General features: G+C 51.6%; 1 protein-coding gene across 8 annotated transcripts in view; it reads left to right on the forward strand.

The window, feature by feature from the left end:
- The window catches only part of TSC1 (TSC complex subunit 1), a 56,235-nt gene extending 43,451 nt beyond the window's left edge, over nt 1-12,784 (forward strand). For 7 of the 8 annotated variants that reach the window (XM_077306716.1, XM_077306713.1, XM_077306714.1 and 4 more), the window contains 8 exons: nt 242-285; nt 653-819; nt 4,136-4,318; nt 4,637-4,747; nt 5,441-5,563; nt 7,554-7,741; nt 8,164-8,325; nt 9,692-12,784. In XM_077306716.1, the coding sequence (XP_077162831.1) occupies nt 242-285; nt 653-819; nt 4,136-4,318; nt 4,637-4,747; nt 5,441-5,563; nt 7,554-7,741; nt 8,164-8,325; nt 9,692-10,205 (1,492 nt within the window). In that variant the 3' untranslated portion in view covers nt 10,206-12,784. Of the gene's footprint in view, nt 1-241; nt 286-652; nt 820-4,135; nt 4,319-4,636; nt 4,748-5,440; nt 5,564-7,553; nt 7,742-8,058; nt 8,326-9,691 lie in introns of those variants that run through there. The other variant, XM_077306719.1, reaches the window with a different exon arrangement.
- The last annotated feature ends 4,808 nt before the right edge of the window (nt 12,785-17,592 follow it).

Below are 17,592 nucleotides of genomic sequence, written 5' to 3' on the forward strand. Positions count from 1 at the left end.
CAGGGAGAACAGCTCCAACACAGAATTTGTAATCTCATTAATACACCAGCTAAACCCACCCCAAGGTCCAGGCGCTGATGGCTGCAGAAGTGCTCAGGGAACCACCTCTGCCTCTGTCTTCCTCCGCAGTTCCCTCCTTGCCAAAGGTCTACCTGATTTCTCAATCCTTGACCGTGTTTCGGTGCCGCTCAGCCCCTTCCCTGCAGCCCAGAATAAAGCAGCCTTTTGTTCTCCTTTCCAGGTTGCCCTTGCCAAGCAAGTCAGCTGACTGGACTCACTTTGGAGGTAAGCAGGCTTTGCGGAGCTCCGTGTTCACCCGTGTCTGAATATGCTTCTCCCAGCCTCCCAGCTAAGTGGCCTTAAATCCTGGAAGGGCCACTGATTGCTCTTCTGCACTGTAGTGCCATTTAGGATCTGCTGGGCAAGTGGGGCTTCATATTTTATCCCTCCCACAATTAAAGAAGAGGGTGCCGGCAGCAAGTCTAAAGTGCTTGAACGCTGCATAAAATGGTGCATGTAAAATTTTGAACGTAACTTCCAGCTTATGTATGTTCTTTGGCTAATGCTGCTTCCTGCCAGAGGGCCTGAGGGGCCTTGGGTGGTGGTTTTCTGCTAGCCTCTCCCCTTGTTCCCTCCCCTGCTGCCCCTGCAGGTTCTCCCCCTTCAGATGAGATCCACACTCTGCGAAACCAACTGCTCTTGCTTCACAACCAGCTGCTGTATGAGCGCTTCAAAAGGCAGCAGCATGCGCTCCGGAACCGGCGGCTCCTGCGGAAGGTGATCAAAGCAGCGGCCCTGGAGGAGCACAACGCAGCTATGGTGAGCAGGAACTAGGAAGGGGTCTCAGGCAGCCCTTGGCCCGCAATTCCTGTGTGTTGTGTTTTTGCTAGGTCTCCTGGAAACCACCTTGCACTCGGGAATCAGGCATCAAAAACCTTTTATGGATGTTTTTGCACATGGAAGTTGTGAATGAGTTGTTTTCTGTTGCCCCAGAGGATCAGATCAGAACCAAGGGGATGAAATGAATTCAAAAGAGTTTTTGGCTTAACACCAAAAGAAAATCATGACAGTTAGAACAATTACTCACTGGGACAGGCTTCCTTGGGAAGTGGTGCGTTCCCCTTCTTTGGAGGTTTTTAAGCCGAGGCTGGATAGCCATCTGACAGAAAGGCTGATTCTGTGAGTGGGGGTGGGGTGGAAGGGATGTATCAGGGCTTGGCTCTGTCTGTCTTTCTTGCATGCCCAGGGAAATGCCAATCACCACTTTGGGGTCAGAAGGTGAATTTCCTCCTGACCAGACTGGCCAGGGATTCTGGTGTTATTGCTTGTTTGTTGGTTTGTTTGTTTGGGGGGGGGCATCATCTGGACATGGAATTGGGGTCACTGTGGGTGGGCAGGAGGTTGGACTCTGGATGACTCTGGAGATCCCTTCTGACTTGATGATTCTATGAAGGTTGGGACTCAATGAGTTGTTTCTGCACAGCTTTCAAGTGTCAGCTGCAAGCACAGATGGGCTTCATGAGATGCTTCTGGCTTGAACTGAAAAGAAAAAGGAAAGCTAGTCCTTGGGGTTGCAGGGAGGACGCAGGCCAAGATCTCTCCATGCAGAGTCATGTGGGCTTCTCATGGTCATGTCGCTGTTTGTGGCCCACTTCTTGTCGCACCGTGTGGGCCTGAGCAGCCTCGCGTAATCATTCCTCGCTCAAAAGCAGGACTTGGTGCCGTTGGGCCGAGGCAGCCAGAAGAGCAGGGACCACTTGTGCGTTTTTTCTAGTCTGGAGCATTTCTTAGGCAGAGTGGCTGGGCCTTCATTAGTTCTCCACACATTAATTCTTCTGCCGTATTTGTTACCATTTGCAAAATGGGACCACAGAAATCCAGATATTGGAAGCAGAGCCAAAGGAGATGCAGGTTGGTTGCAATGTTGGTCTGAAGCCACAGGACAAAGTTTGAGTCCAGGAGCATCTTTAAGGCCAACACATTTTAATTCTGGGTTTAGGCATGCACACATCTTCAGAACATAAGTGCCGTATATACTCGCCTGTAAGCCAAGGCACCCAGTTTTACCACAAAACCAGGGAAAACATATTGACTCGGGTATAAGCCCGAGGGTGGGAAATGCAGCAGCTACTGGTAAATTTACATTAGGTTAAATGTTTTTGAATATTTATTTCAAAGAAAGCCAGTAAACTAGCTCTGTAGGTGCAAAAGAGGATCAACAAGAACAATATGGTATCAACGATAACTTTAAAAGTGCAAAAACCTTAGCTCAATCAGTAACCAAGCTAAAACACAAGAGTTAAAATCCTTCAAAACTGGATTCCTCCTCATAATCTGTATGTCCAAACAGAGCTTCATCTGTAGCTGCGTGAGGTTATTTGCAGTCATCACCATCACTGCTGCTGTTCTCATACAAAGTGCTGTCTTCACTGCCATTCATAGCATCAGAAAGCAAGGGAGGAACCTACCCTACTGACCTCCAATGAAGGAGCTCAGGGTGGCCTAAGCGCTTAATCCATGCTCCATCATCACAGGCTCTCCCATCCAGCCTCCCCCCCAACAAACACAGAAAAGTCAAGCTGCTAGGTTTTGTACCCTGCTTTTCACTAACCAAAGGAGTCTCAAAGCAGCTTACAATCTCCTTCCCTTCCTCTGTTGATGCCAGACACCCTGAGAGAGCTCTTGACAGAACTGCTCTGTAAGAACAGCTCTGGCAGGAGAACAGTGCCCCCCAGGCCAGTAAACCAGAGCAGAACAACAGTACCCAAAGGTGGCAGCCCACTAAAACAAGTACAACAGCTACCAAGGTGGGAGAAAGGACAACTCTAACTGCAACTGCAGTGCCCTCCTAGTACAAAACACTGAAAACTGAACACTGAAAGAACTCTAAAAATCAACTTTTAAAAGAAACATAATCCCAAGAGGAAAAGGCAAACAATGCTGCCCCTCAGATAAAAGAAGAAAAGAAGACTGGGAGAAAGAAACAGTAAATCCCAAACACCCCCAAAACCCACAGAAACCAAAATAATAGTTTGAAAGAAGTGATTAAGAAGAGGAAGAAGTGAAGGCAAAAGGGGAAAAAATCAGACTCCCTCAGTCAATCTGTTGATGTCCTACAAACTGACAGAGCAAGCTCAGCTTGCAGGACACATTCGCAAAAAGGCAATGCAGCGATTGGCTGGCTGGAGCAGGCTTTTATTTCCATTACTGTATATACTCGCATATATAAGCCAAGGTGGGCTTTTTCAGTGTGGAAAAATGTGCTGAAAAGCTTGGCTTATACACGAGTGTATATGGTATATCGGGCTACAAAAGGTAGAGCAAGCTTCCAGTAGGAAAGGGTTAATTGTTTGGCTCTTCTTCTCCTCAGGGTTTGCCCAATAGGGATATTATTGTCCCAGTTGGGGAAGGCATCAATTTTAATAGACTTCAGGTGGGTTGCCATTGGGGTCTGAAGCAGCAGAATAAAGTTGGAGCCCTGCGGCACCTCTAAGGCCAACCAAATTTCATTCTCAGTAGAAGCTCTCTGAAGAAGTGTGCTTGCACGTGAAAGCTTATTTCTTGAATAAAGCTTGTTTGGTCTTAGAGGCGCCTGACTGGACTCAAATGTCATTGATTTGAATAAGTACTGGGACAACCCTCCCCCCCCTTCACTTAAAATGGCAGTCATGCCCTCTCTGAAGTGCCTCTCCCCACCGCCCACTCTGTGGGAACAGGGAAGGACGGACAACATTCCCCACCCGGTTTGTGGCGCATCCCTGCTTGGAAGCTGAAAGGGCCACTGCTTTCCACGGGCAGAAGGCCGGCCTCCCTCCGTCCCCTGCTCTTTCTGCCTCCCCAACACAGTTCCTGAATCCAGCCTCTCAGGGAGCAGAAAGATCAGGATTTGAAAATGGGGCGGGGAGCATGTTTTTAGCCTGGTGGCCCCTCAGTGGGTGGCACCGGAATACAGCCGGTCATCTTGCCCTGCCGTCTCCTGCTGCGTTGAGTGGACTTTTTCAGGCCACGCTGTGCAGCCGCTTGGGGCTGCAGAAGAGCCCAAGGTGGCCTGCTGCTTTTCCAAAGCCTTTGTGGATGCAAAAGAGCCGGCAGGCTGGAGCATGAGCTCTGACTTGCGATCTCTGGTTCCGGACAGAAAGACCAGCTGCGGCTTCAGGAGAAGGACATCCAGTCCCTGAAGGTCAGTCTGCAGAAGGAGCAGGGCAGATACCGCCAGTTCCAAGAGGAGCACGACAGCGTTGTAGCTCGGCTCCACAGCCAGATCCGCCAGTTGCAGCATGACCGGGAGGAGTTTTACAACCAGAGCCAGGAATTGCAGGTCTGCAGCTGTTGACTTTTTCCCCCCTGGGGTTCCCCTACTTAAAAATAAAAAGTGACAAGAGAGGGCTCCTTTTGCCTTAAGTCTGACCGAACGACTGTAATGGGGGGACTGTTTCTCAGGTCTCCCAGACATCCTAGGGGATAAAGCAGATAAACTGTGTTTGCAGTTGTGACTTCTGGTGAAGGGGGGGGGGAATTTTGTGGGCTGTTTGTGAAGAGCCTTAGTAGGAATCCAGGCCTGGATAGTGCCGGGTTCTGAGCACACACCTGCCCCCGGTGGATCCAAAGCCCTAACGTTCCGCGGCCTTTCCCGTAGACCAAGCTGGAGGAGTGCTGCACCGTGATTGCCGCCCTGCGGTTGGAGTTGAAGAAGGCCAACAACAAGGAGTGCCACGCGGAGCTGCTCTTGAGCCAGGTTTCCCAAAAGGTGAGAGAGCTGAAATCCCACCTCATGCGCCTGCCCTGTCTGTCTTTGCACGCAGAAGCGGAAGGGCTGCAAGTGGAATGAGGGCTCCTGTGTGTTCCGTGTCTTCCTGTGTTGACGTTTTCGCTTGATTCCCTTAGTATGGGCAGGCACGCGCAGAATGCCACCCAGTGGCCTTGTTGGTTTGGGTGCTGCTGTTCCACTGGAGCTCTGCTGGCTGGATACTGAATGTTGCCTGCTGGGAGAGCTGTGTGTGTGTGTGTGTGTGTGTGTGTGTGTGTGTGTGCCTCCCCACCCCATGCAACAGGGCTATAAGTTTCTCTCCTGCCCCTCCATTCCCTTTCTAAGGACACTTGGTGTGACGCTCCTTTTCGCTCTGGGGGCCCCCCTGTCCCCAGCGGGTAGTTCAGATTTTTATTCTATTACGCAATGAATAATCATCCCTAAATCTTAGGTCTAATCCCCCTTTTTTCTTTTTTTTCTGTATGTCTATTTACTTCCTTGAGAAAATAAAAAACCAGCCGTAAAGTTGTAGGCATGAGAAAAACATCGCTGGTCGTAACTGTAACTTGGATGCAGATGCAAGACTCCCACTTATGGGGTGGGGACCAGTCTTGCGTTTAAGCAAACGCTGCCTGTGTGATGAGGTGTGTCCGTCTCACTTCACTGTATTCTTTTCTTTTTTTCCCTTTCAAGCTTTCTAACAGCGAGTCTGTCCAGCAGCAGATGGAGTTTTTGAACAGGCAACTTCTGGTCCTTGGGGAGGTCAATGAGTTATATTTGGAGCAGCTGCAGCACAAGCATGCCGACACGCCTAAGGTGTGTGCCTCTGCAACACGTAGGTGGCTTTCACCTGCCTGACGGGTGAACCCTTCAGTCTCCCAGGATGTTCCTTTTCTGACCTCAGAATGGCAATCCTCCCGCCAAAAGGTGCTCAGCAGGGATGAGGCTCCATCTCCTTAAGCCTTAATTGGTGGCTGAGGGTCGTGAAATATCCCTTCCCACTGGGATTGCTCTTGGCCCACACAGTGGCCAGATTCAGACCAGTTCAGCTTCACCAGAGGGTCTGCATGAGGCCCGAAGCGAATGTTTTCCCCTATCCTTTGCCTTGTTTGGATTCATCTGTGGGCTTTGTGGATTAAATAGGATGGGTGTGTGGTCTCTGTACCTACTCTTCTAATCTCCCAGAAAAAGGTCACAGTCCACTTTATGCGTCTGAATCACAAACTCTCTCCTGCAATCTACACACCACAAGCGATGTTCCTGCATTGGGTGGTTGTGTTCCTACGTAGCTAAGCTCTGGAGATCCATATCACTTGCAACTCTGCCGGTATCAAGAAAAAAATTAATGTCTTCCGTTCTTCCAAGGCAGGTGTACCTGGATATCCCTCTCCCCTCACACGATCCTCTTGATAGCCCTGCAGAGTAGGCTTGTGTGAGTTGTGGCCACTCAGAAAATCCTGTGGGAAAGCAGCAGTAGTACAGATGCAGACAGAACTAGGCTGTTAATATCTCCTGCACCATACAGCTTGCAGAACAACCCCTGACATAAGCCACTTTCCCCTTTCTGCTGAGGAGTTCTGTCTGATCATCACAGGAGCCCTGAGAGGTAGCTCAGGTGGACAGTAGGAACAACTGCCTTAATGTCTCTGGGCCAGTGTCCAGCTGCTGTTCTCTTTCACCTCCCCACCAACTCCCTTGCAGTAGTGTTTTTGTGTCGGGGAGCGATAGCCCCGGGTTGTCCTGCATGTCAAATGTATAAGATCCCTTCCTTTGGGGCGAGAACTGGGAAGAAGATGGCAGCGCCCAGCTATGTTTGTAAGGCTAATCCACACAGCCTGTTTCTGGCTCGCAAGCAGCAGTGAACTGTGTCCGTACATCTCTTGCAGAAGAGAGCAGAAGTCGCAGAGATGGGGTGTGGGCCGGCCCCCTGCTATCCCAGCCAACCGCACTGCAAGGGCTGTGTCAAAAACCAGGCTCCCATCGGAAGAGACGGGGACTCACCTTCCTACCTTTGTTGATCCCGTTCCACATCAGACCACAGTTTGGGGGCGATGGAAAGATTAAGACTGCATAGAAGCTGTAGTGGGTTCAGAGAATGCGGACAGGAAATAGTTCTGGCCATTTGTACAGGGAACGTTACAGAAGAGGGCAAAGGAGCGGAGGCAGAGAGATCGGGTATGAATGCTAAAGCAGACGCGTCAGCTTCACCAAGGACTCCCCTTCTCCCCAGTCCCTGCAACAGCCCTTCCACCTTCCCAGGGAGGGGCACACAGCTTTCCGGCATCTCTGCCTGCACTGGCCTTTCCCTCGACTGACATTAATACTTGCTCTGAGCAGCTGACAGTCGAGGCAGGGAGAGAATACAGCCCTGCTCAGGATACTGCACTAAATCATGGACAGCAATCTTCACTTCATCATTAGAACAGGAGAGGTCAGGTCAGCGGCCCATCCAGTCAGTACTCTGTGGCCAAAGCCCAGGGACCCTCAAGAGGTCCCCCCACAGTAGGGCCAGAACTCCAGAAGCCCCACCCCCACCCCCCAGCACCAAGAAGACAGAGCATCCCTGCCCCAGGCAGTGTTCCCTTTTCTGTTCCAGATCACTCTTTCCAGTTGTTCACAGGTCTGTTCACTGTTCCTGCTTTCTCCATTTTGCAAGAAGCCTTTTTTCTAAGGGGCTTTTCTTCTCCTTTTTTGCCGGCACTGTCCCACCAAGCCCTGTAACTGGCTGGCCCCATGTCTGTGGCCCTGCCTGGAGAGCAAGTGGATGGAATAAGCGCCAACGTTGCATGTTCCCCTCTCATTTCAGGAGGTAGAGATCATGCAGGCAGCCTTCCGGAAAGACCTGGAAAAAGCCCGGGGTTTCCTTCAGCAGCAGAGCCAGCAACTGGACGCGTGTCAGAAACGCCTCGCTGAACTGGAATCTCAGCTCGCCAAGAAAGACCATCTCCTGCTGGAGCAGAAGAAATACCTGGAGGAAGTAAAAGTTCAGGCCAGGTAGGACTGGGAGCATTTGTGTTTGGCAAGGTTAAAGCCAGCAGTTGTCTGCTTTGAAATGGAGGCAGATGGAAGTGGAGTGTGCAAGTCATGGTGTCGTCAGTTGGGGGGGGGGGATCTCTGTTAGAGGGAAGAAGCAGGCAGATTACAGCCTGCATGTGCCAGGCAGGAGCTGTCCCACAACGTGAGCCTGCCTCGGCTCCATAAAGGCAGCTCTCCCTTCTGGGTATTCCAGACTTCACTCCTCCTGGACGCCTCTGCCTGTGCCTGTCTTCCTGCTCACTTGGGTACCTTAAAATTTTGTGTGCTGTAAAAAGGTACCTGCCGGGAAGGAAATTTGACTCCCGAAGGGGAAGTTCTTACACTGGCTCAGAGGGAACATGATGCAGCACATCAAGGCTGCCTCCTCTTGTCCACTTCAGAGACCAGCTCCAAGCAGTGGAGAGCCGGTACAAGGCGCAGAAGAAGATCACGGAAGCCTTTGAGCTGGAAATCTTAGATCTGTATGGCCGCCTCGAGAATGACAAGTTACAGAAAAGCCCTGCAGATGTCAAAGTGGGACCTGCTGAAATAGCGGATGAAAGGTAACGGGAGAAGGAGCAAATTGCAGCTGAATGCTGATGGCTCTGTGTAGGCAGAGCTTCCGGCCCAGATTCCACTAAGGCGGCAGGTGCCGTCTCTGGGATCATGGTGGTCTTGAAGTGCTTTTAGGGGATCAGGGGGTGCATTCTGAAACTGAAGAGGCCTGTGACCCATGTCTCTGAGGGACTGTCTCTTCCCATGTATCCCTGCCCACCCCCCTAACATTGCCTGGTGTAACCAGGGCCTGTGCCTTCTCCCCCTTGGTGGCATGGGATCTCTGCCAAGGTGAGGGGGTCTATCTTTAGGGATTTTTGAGGATGTCACCTGGGCCTTTAATGGGGCATAAACGACAGGCATCTTTAACGAGGGAATATCCTGGAATTTATTTGGTTGGCATTAAATTTGACACTTTCCATTGTGACTCATCTGTGGCATCACAGAGAGAAGTAAGAAATGAAAATCTTACTCAAATTCTACTGCTTTGAGTAAGTTAACGTCATGCAAGTTGGCGCAACTCAGTCCATGTCTGCACACAGTCTGAGGCTGGAGGCTCTCAGTGCTGGCATTCCCTAGGGACATCGCTCCCCCCCCCCCCGGGAGCTGGAGTGTACGCTACTCCCCTATCCTTTCCTCTTCACCTCTTTAATAATTGGGGGAGGGATGGGATTTTTAGCAGTCATGTTAGTAGATTGATGTTTTAATGGGAATTTTAATGGGGTTAGTTGTTGTGACCCACCTTGAGCCTGTCGGGAGAGGCGGGAAATAAATCTAATAATAATAATAGTGAGTTACTTTGTCCCATGGATCCCTTGATGGACAGCACTGGGCGGACTCTGCCGCTCCCCAGAGCTTTCTGGCCTGTAGGGGCCCACAGAGATCCCTGCACACCTTTCTCCCAGGGAACTCTTGTTATGAGTTGATTAAGGCTCACCTGGGACAGGGATTCTCCTTATTGATTAAGACTCACCTGGGCCAGGGATTCTGCAGTTGTGTCCTCCATAGAGCCCTTGTATTGGGGGGGGGGTCTCCCCTTTCCCCGCTAATAAAAGCCTTTGTGGAAGGCAGCTGCCCAGAAACGGTTCCCACTCCTCATATGCGATGAGGCCATTGACCATTTAGAAGACCGTTTAAAGGGGTTGTTTCTGTTCCATCATCCCATTAGTGGCTTTATTGCCTTTGTCCTGCTCCCTGCTGTTGTTTGGGTGTGCGTCATCATGTGGGTCTTGTCTAGCCACATGTCAAAGACCACTCTAAAGTGTAAGAGGTGGGATAGAATGCCACGGCAGTTCCTACAGCTTGTTCACTGCTGTCTTTGGTCCCCTCTGCTGGCCTTCCCTCCTCCTCACCCCCCCCCCAATCTTGCAACAGGCTACCTGAAAGCAGCTCAGACTCCATGGCGGGAGGCGGTGAAGAAGCTGTCAGCAGGAATGGCGAGGCCAAACCTTGCAGTGCCCGGGGTGGCGGCGGCGGCAGCAGCAGCAGCAGCAGCAAGGGCAGCAGCGAGGTCTCCACCCCCGAGAAACCCCCCAATCAGAGATCCGGGCAGCTGAGCCGCTGGGAGGCCTCCGTGCTGCTGGACTCCTCCTCGCCTGGGAGCGGCCCGCTGATGGTGGGCTCCCTGCCCAGCTCGGAAAGCTTCCTCGGGATGAAGGTGCGGGAGCTGTTCCGCCACAAGAGCGAGAGCCAGTGTGAGGAGGACGGTGCGGCCATCAGCAGCCTTTGTGACACTTTAAAGACTGAGCTGTGCAAAGACCCCAGCGTGGAGGCCAGGGCTCCTCCCAGCCCCGAGGACCCCCCTGGCCCCGCCCCCCGGAACCCGGAGCACAGTGTGGGCCCGCTTCACATCATGGACTACAACGAATCCCACCTTGGCCACAGCTAAAGAGGAGCGGGAGTCCGAAATCAGTGTTACTTTTCATAGTCTTGGCATAGAACAGGGAGGCGTGAACGCACCTTTTAACTAAAAGCTTTCATCTCTCGTTGGTCTAGAGCCGCTGGCTCGTGCTGCAGAAACTGGACCTGTGTTCGTGGACTTGGCTGAACGAATGTGAACTGGATTTCAGGTCTGGAAGTGTCTTTTCAGCTCAGTCTGAACCCCCACCCCATATATTCTTGCCAGTCTTCTCTCAAAACATATTAATGTGGATGGGAATTTCTCAGTGCTCGGCCTAGTCTCTTTCCCCCCCCTGTTCTTTGCACTGGCCCCAGCAGGTGAACTTGCACTGATGGCGAGGCTGAGGAATGCGGGGGGGGGGGGGGGGCTTAGCTGAGGAAGGATGTGCCAGTCCAGCCCCTTGCAGAGCACAGGTGCCAGGGCTGATTTCCTCCCAGAAAGGAGGAGATCCTAATGTTGACCACCCTCCTTTGACACTCCCCCCCCCCCGTGGCTGGACTCCACCCTAGCAACTAAATTTTGTAGAGCGTGCCCATCAGCTTTTAATCCACCCTCTCCCCCTCCCTCCATCTGTGTTGTCCTCAAACATTTCTGTGTGACGAGCAAAGGTGTCTGCCGTCACCCCTTTGAGAAACTGGAACCTTCCCAGGCAGAGGCCTCCCTTGAGACACTCTCTGCCCTCCCCGCTCTCCACACGACTCGGCTTGCTTGATAAGCTGCTCCTGAGCGCCCCTCGTTCTGTGCATGTCTCTTGGAGGCTGAAAGGAAAGTTTTCCTCCCAGGGCGGGAGGATTTGGTCACTGGTGCATGGATAGGGCTGTCTCACTGTGGTGAGCTGAGAAAACTCCCCGAGAGCTTTTAAGGCGGCTCCGGTCACAGTGGAGGGGAGGCGGATGAGGAGTGCGTGTGACCGGAGAGGATGACTCTCTGCTGCAAATCTGCCCTCTGGCTCTTTGGCCAGAGGTGTTCCTCCCTAGTGGCTGCCCTTGGCCTTTGCTTCTCCTCCAAAGCATGGTGACCTTGCCCCCAGCGAGGGAGGGAGGTGGGTAGTCTCCTGTCGGTCAGTTGACGTGTTTGTCCATAAAGGAATAGCCGTCAGTAGAATGCAGTTGAATGAAGCTAGTCCAGGGTGCAAAAGATGTACGTGGTTCTTTTTTCTCCAGGAAGGATCGAGAACCGGGACTTCCAAATGAGGGATTCTTATTGTTGTTTTCATTTTGTGTGCGTCTCCACTGAGAACCACTCTGTTGCCCCCCCCCCACCCTACCCCGTCTCAGTGGAAAGTGTTAAATGTTGGGCTCTGTTGGTAGTTTGTGACTCCCTAGCAGCCGGCAGAGCTTGCCTCAGCTTCTCTCTCTGAGATGCTGAGATCCCCCCCCCAGGCCTCTCCCAGCAAGAGCAATTCTTCTGGGCAGCCTGAATCCAAGAAGCTGCTGCTAGAATCGTCTTGCGCACAAAGACCCTGGCTGCGACCCCTCAGTGGTGGTCCTGGGCACATTTCGGAACCGCTTGTAACGCGGCCCATTTTAAAAATCTTTGGACCCTTCTGGAACTTTGTTTTTAAATTGGTGGGCTTGGGTAGGTGTGTTCAAAGGCTTGAATCTCTCTGTAGAATAGGAAGTGCCCGAGCTTCTTGCCAGGAGTGGAATGGGATTGTATCTGTACAGGCTGTGCAACTTTAATGGTGGCCGGTTGTAGCAGGAGTTGGGGGAGGCTTCAGACGCCTTCCCTTCCCAGTCCCCGCTCTGGGGCCGCATTTATACGAGTGGACAGAACTCGCCCCCCCATTTCAGACTGCAGGAGAGACAGCGGGAAACCACCAGGGAAGTGACACGGAAGAGCTTTCAGCTGTGGTTTCCTGCCTGCAGCCTCAGCAGGCATCGTTCTTGGCAGCCCCTCGTTGTGCCAGGTGTTCAGATTACGCTGCCTAGCGTGGACCGAGCACGCCCTGCCACCTTCCGCTCTTTTCTTCTTGCTCCCTTCTGGTCCAGAGAACAGGTTTTCAGGCAGGCCTGTGCGGGGGAACTGGAATGACTCCCTTCAGCCGTTCTCCACACCAGCCTGCCCCTGGTCATCCGTTTTGATGTCCTTTTTTCTCTCTCAGAAAGGATGGGCAGCACCTTGATGGTGGCTGAATCCTTTGGAATCTCAGACTTCTCTGTACGGACCATAGAAATTATGGAGGAACAAATCTATTGTCTATTTGAATCATGGATGTAGCATACAGTAACTTTTTGGCGTTGAGGAAGGAAAGATCTCTTTGGTAAAGCTGGAAATGGGAGTTTTTTCCCTTTCAATGACTGCTTTTAGTTAAACTCAAAACTCTCCATCAAAGGGTTAATATTGTTCCTCGCCTCTTTGTAAGCATGATAATCTAGTTTTAAACTAAAATGCCATAAATATGAAATGAACAAAGAGAGATGGTACAATCTAAGCTAAAACCTTCTGGGGGGTGGGGGGGGGCAAACCAAAAGGAGGGTGTTTGCTGTCCTTACCAGAATGTTCTAATACGTCAAGGCAGTTGCTTGTGTTTAACTGTGAACAAAATAAAAATGTATTGTTTTGCACTTGTCTGTCTCTTTTTTTTGGGGGGGAGGGCATTTCTGCACCCTCCACCGCTGCCGAAACTAAGGTGACCGGGCTGCCTCTCGATTGGGAAATGGGGGTCAGTCGGCTTGGGCCGAGTCGCCTTGGGCTGGACTCCTGGTGATGCCGTTCTGAACATGTTGGGGTGGCACCCAGGCATCCTGTTCTCCTACTTGCCCATCAACTTGTTGGGCAACAGATGTTGAGCTCGCCCTCTTGCATGCTGGGGATGGGGATGGGTGGGTGTGGAGCTTGCCTGGGCTCCTGTCTGGGCTCAGAGGCAAATTGTGGGAGATGCTACCTTCCGCCCCCGTGTTTCATTCAGACTGCTGGGTCAGCCCCCCGGCAGGAGGCCCCCTGAGCTGAGCGGGCTGTTCCGTAACTCTTTGTTTGTAAGTACGTCTTCTGAACAATACTGGGTAACTTCTTCATTCGGTAACACAAATTTAGAGTTCCGTGGCACCTTTAAGACCGGCCCGCCTGGATTCTAAAGTTGTTCTGCTGCTTCAGACCAAGACAGCTGCCGACTGGCATCTTCTTTCAGTAGGACTCCCGAGGGTCAGATTTCCAGAAACACTCACTTGGTTGCCTTTGGGCAGAAACAGCTGGAGTGGGTGAAATGTCGTGACGGACACTGGGGTGGCCCTGCTGCCCATTTCCATGGCTGCTTGGCACCTCACAGCTGGACCCTGGGGAATGGCTGCCTAGGTGGTGGGGGGGGGCATGGACAGGGGGCCTGAATGGGCCTCTTGGTCCTGCCGTGTTCTGGACACTTACAGTTTGCTTCTGCTGCTGTTTGCCAGCTCCAAGAGGCTGTGCTGTGGCTGGAATGGCCAGGACTTCCCTTGGGACACCGCGATGCAGGCCAGTGAGGGGGGCATGTGGAAGTCAAGAGGTGTGTTCATTTTATTCATGGAGAAAACCTCTGTGGCCAGGACTAACCAAATGGAAGTAGTTCACATGTGAGGCACAACTTGTAGAACTCCCTGCTACAAGACGTGTTGGTCTGTGCTGTGTATGACTGGAAAGAGCGGGTGCCATCACAGACCAACTCCCTATAATTTCAGGACCAAATCTGGGAGCACTTCCACTGACCTCTGAGCTGCCAGCCTGGTGGGCAGGAGGGGACGTGCAAGGCAGGGGTCAGGCCCAGGACCCCTTGAACTGTCTAGCTGTCTACTTCTGGCTCCATGGTTGTCGGTCCCTTTCCTGAAATACTAGTTCCTGGCTGCTATTACATAACATCCAGATATTCATTGAGGGGGGGGGGGCGGTCCTGTGCATGTCATCTTGGCTATGTCTTCTCGTCTTACGGTTGGCCAAGGCTGAATTTTAGAAGAGCTGCTAATTTCGTGCCCTCCTTCTCCTTGCCCACAGGAGTCCCTGAGCAGTTTCCATTTGCCTTCCCCTCTTCTCACAGACACCCTGTGAGGCCGGTGGGCCTGAGAAAGCTCTGAGAGAACTGGGACTGGCCCAGGGTTGCCCAGCAAGCCTCATGTGTCCCAGAGTGGCTTCCCAATCCCCTTTCCTTCCCCTCCTCATAACAGTCACCTTGTGAGGTCGGTGAGTTTGAGTGTGCTCCATGGGAACTGAGGTTGGCCTAAGGTCACCCAACCGGCTACATGTGGAGGACTGGAGGATCGAACCCGGCTCTCCGGATTAGAGGCCGCCACTCTTAACCAGGACTCCACACTCTCTTAAGTGTAACTTCTAAAAACGGCTGGGAAATGCAACGTTTGTGTTCTCCTCTGTTAGAGGCTGCTGAGGAACAAAGTTCAGTAAGGCAGCCTGTCCCCAAGGCACATCAAGGCTGCCCCGGCAATGGCTGATGTACATAATGCTTAATGCCCCCCACCCCCAGCCCGGCACAGGACCCCCCATGATGGGCCCTGGGCATAGGGGTGGGGGGATGGGACTGCCTGTTTGGCACTCAGATTTCTTCCCCCTCCCCATATAAAACTTCCATAACTCAAATGTGGCTTAATATTCAAGGTGCTGTGCTCACGCCAGGATCAAAATGATTAAATATGTATTAGATCAGAGAAAGGAAGCAGGAAAGAGAGCGCGAAAGGGAAAAATAAATTACCTTCCATCCTTTTTAGTGCTAAGCAGAATGCTTTGGTAGCTTCATAAACACCACCGTAAATAATAAACATTTTATGCAGCAGGAGGCAGGGGTGTGGAAGGGCTCCATTATTCATTTGCTTCCCTTCTAGAATGCAGAGGAGGCAGCACTGAGGGCCTTTCTACTTAGGGCTGCAGGGTTGGGTGGAATGGGCCCTGGAGGACGGACGGATGCCCGAGCAGGGTGGTGGGACTGACAAGGGCCCGGCAGGCTGGAGGAAGGTCAGCCGCTCCTTCGGTTTTCCTCTGGAGGGGGGCATCCAGCTGAGACCTTCCTGGGGCTTAATGGTTTGTCGCAGACCAGCCCCGTCTTGTGAGACCTCAGGAGCTAAACGGGGCCCATGCTGGTTAGCACCTGGATGGCAAACCACCTCTGAACCTCTCTTGCCTAGAGTAGATTCCAGTGGGTGCCGTGTGGGTCTGAAGCAGCACAATAAAAAGAGTCCAAGAGCACCTTGAAAACCAACAAAGATTTATTCAAGGCAGGAGCTTTAGAGCACACCCATCGACTGCCCTCCCCCGGGCTTCTTCTTGAACACCGTTGACCTCCTTCTCCTCCATCCCCCCCTTTTTTTTTAGGAAGGGGATTTTATTATTGCGCCGCCATGTTGTGATGGTTTTAAGTCTTTTAATGGGAGTTTTAATGGGGTTTTAAGACACTGTAACCTGCCACGAGCCATTTGGGAGTGGCAGGAAATAAATCAAAATAATAATAATAACAATAATAACAATAACAATAATAATGCCCTCTTCCTCAGACTAAATGAACCACCATCATAACTTTGGAGATAAAAGGCCAAAGCAAATTATGGCAAATTAGCAAACTGTCACAATATCCAAATACCCTGGACTCAATAAAGACATAGGTTTTTTATCTCACTATGCCTGCTAACCTCAATCCTCTCTTCTTTTTAATTTATTTTATTTGGGACGATGTGACTGTCAGGTGATGTTAGCAATATGGAATGTCATTTCGAATTGGACTCTCTGCTGGGGCCAGGTCAGCTTGCCCCTCGCAGGGGCTGCTCCCACGCCTGGGTGGAGACGGCTGGGCCGGCAGCAACTGGGAAAGGGTCTGCCATTAATTACTCGCGTGGACAGCTTCATTCCTCCAATATATTTGTGAAGTGCAGCTGAACTCAAAAGGACTGATTGGCTGTTTTGGCAAATAATTATTATTTGGCATCCTGTGGCTTAATTTGGATATTGTGACACCGTTTGCTAATTTGCCATCATTTGCTTTGGCCTTTTATCTCCACAGTTATGAGGGTGGCTCATTGAGTCTGAGGAAGAGGGCATTTCCTCGAAAGCTCCCGCCTTGAATAAAGCTTTGTTGGTCTTAAAGGTGCCTGACTGGACTCAAATTCTGTTGTGTTCTAAAGAAATACTCGACAACCAATGAACAAAGTTGCCTCAAAACAAACCAAAAGAGAGTCCAAGAGCAGCTTGAAAACCAACCAAGATAGATTCACTCTTGGCCGGCCCTCGAAAGCTCCCGCCTTGCATCAATCTCGTTTGGTCCTCAAGGTGCTCTTGGACTCTCTCTTTGTCTTGCCTTGAAGACCTTAAGGAGCTGCCAGGGTTTGGCTGTGACTGGATGGCTCTCGGCTCCTCCTCGGCGGCCCTGGCCTGGCCTGGCCTGGCCTGACCAGCCTGAGCCTGTGGGATCCTGGCAGCTCGAGGAGGCGTTTTGCCCTGGCCTGCCTCTGCGCAGTGAGCCAGGGCTTCCTTGGTGCCTCGCCTGCCAGCAACGAACCAGGGCCGCTCTCCTGGAATTGTTGGTTTCATGAAGGTGCTTAGGAAGGTCTAGGACGGTGGTGGCCACTCTGTGTCTCCCTCAATGCCCTCTTGACAATTTTAGACCATGGACATCTAGAGAACCAACGTTTGGCCATCTCTGGCCTAGGCCAGGGGTCCCCCACAGCATGCCTGTGGGTGCTGTGATGCCCACCATCATTTTGCCTGGTGCCCAGCCAGTGTTTTTAGAAAGTGGGTGAGGCCAGGTGGGGCGGCTGATCAGCCACTGGAGATCTGATTGGCTGTGCAGACTTAAAAAGAAAAGAAAAGATCAGAGCCCTGCGGGACCTTGAATGGTTCTGTGGGGCTTGCAAAATGGGAGATGTTTGGCCAGGCCTACAGTTGAGACCCAAAATAACTTCTGAACTCTAATGATCTGTCCGTCAGTGAGAGCTGCAAGGAGGCTTGAGGAGTGTAATGTCTTTTGAGATTTTAATGCTATATATTTAGGTTTTTTTTGCATTTTTAGAATCTGTGTGTTCATGTTTATATGTGGTTTTGTTATGACGTAATCTGCCCCGCATCTCAGGTTAATTAAATATATTTAATTCTAGATGGATATAAAGATAAAAATTGTTTCAACCGCAGTTACCATCATGGGGCCAGGATCTTCCCTGGGTGACAAGAGGGTCTAAGGTGCATTTGTTGTAAAAGGGATCCGATGAAGCTCTGCTTCTGCCTTGAGATGCTGAACAGGTACTGCTGGGTTTGTGTCCCCGCTCTCCTTGGGAGCCATTTTTGGCTAGCCCTGCCTCGTGTTGTGCTGTCGCACCCCCTACCTTGGGTCAGAATTCCAACGGTGCCTGCAGGCTCTCGCCTAGGCACACGAAGCCCCAGCAGGTGGGCTAGCAATTAAATCCGTTTTGCA

The sequence above is a fragment of the Paroedura picta genome, chromosome 12 (assembly GCF_049243985.1).
Source record: "Paroedura picta isolate Pp20150507F chromosome 12, Ppicta_v3.0, whole genome shotgun sequence".
NCBI lineage: Eukaryota > Metazoa > Chordata > Lepidosauria > Squamata > Gekkonidae > Paroedura > Paroedura picta.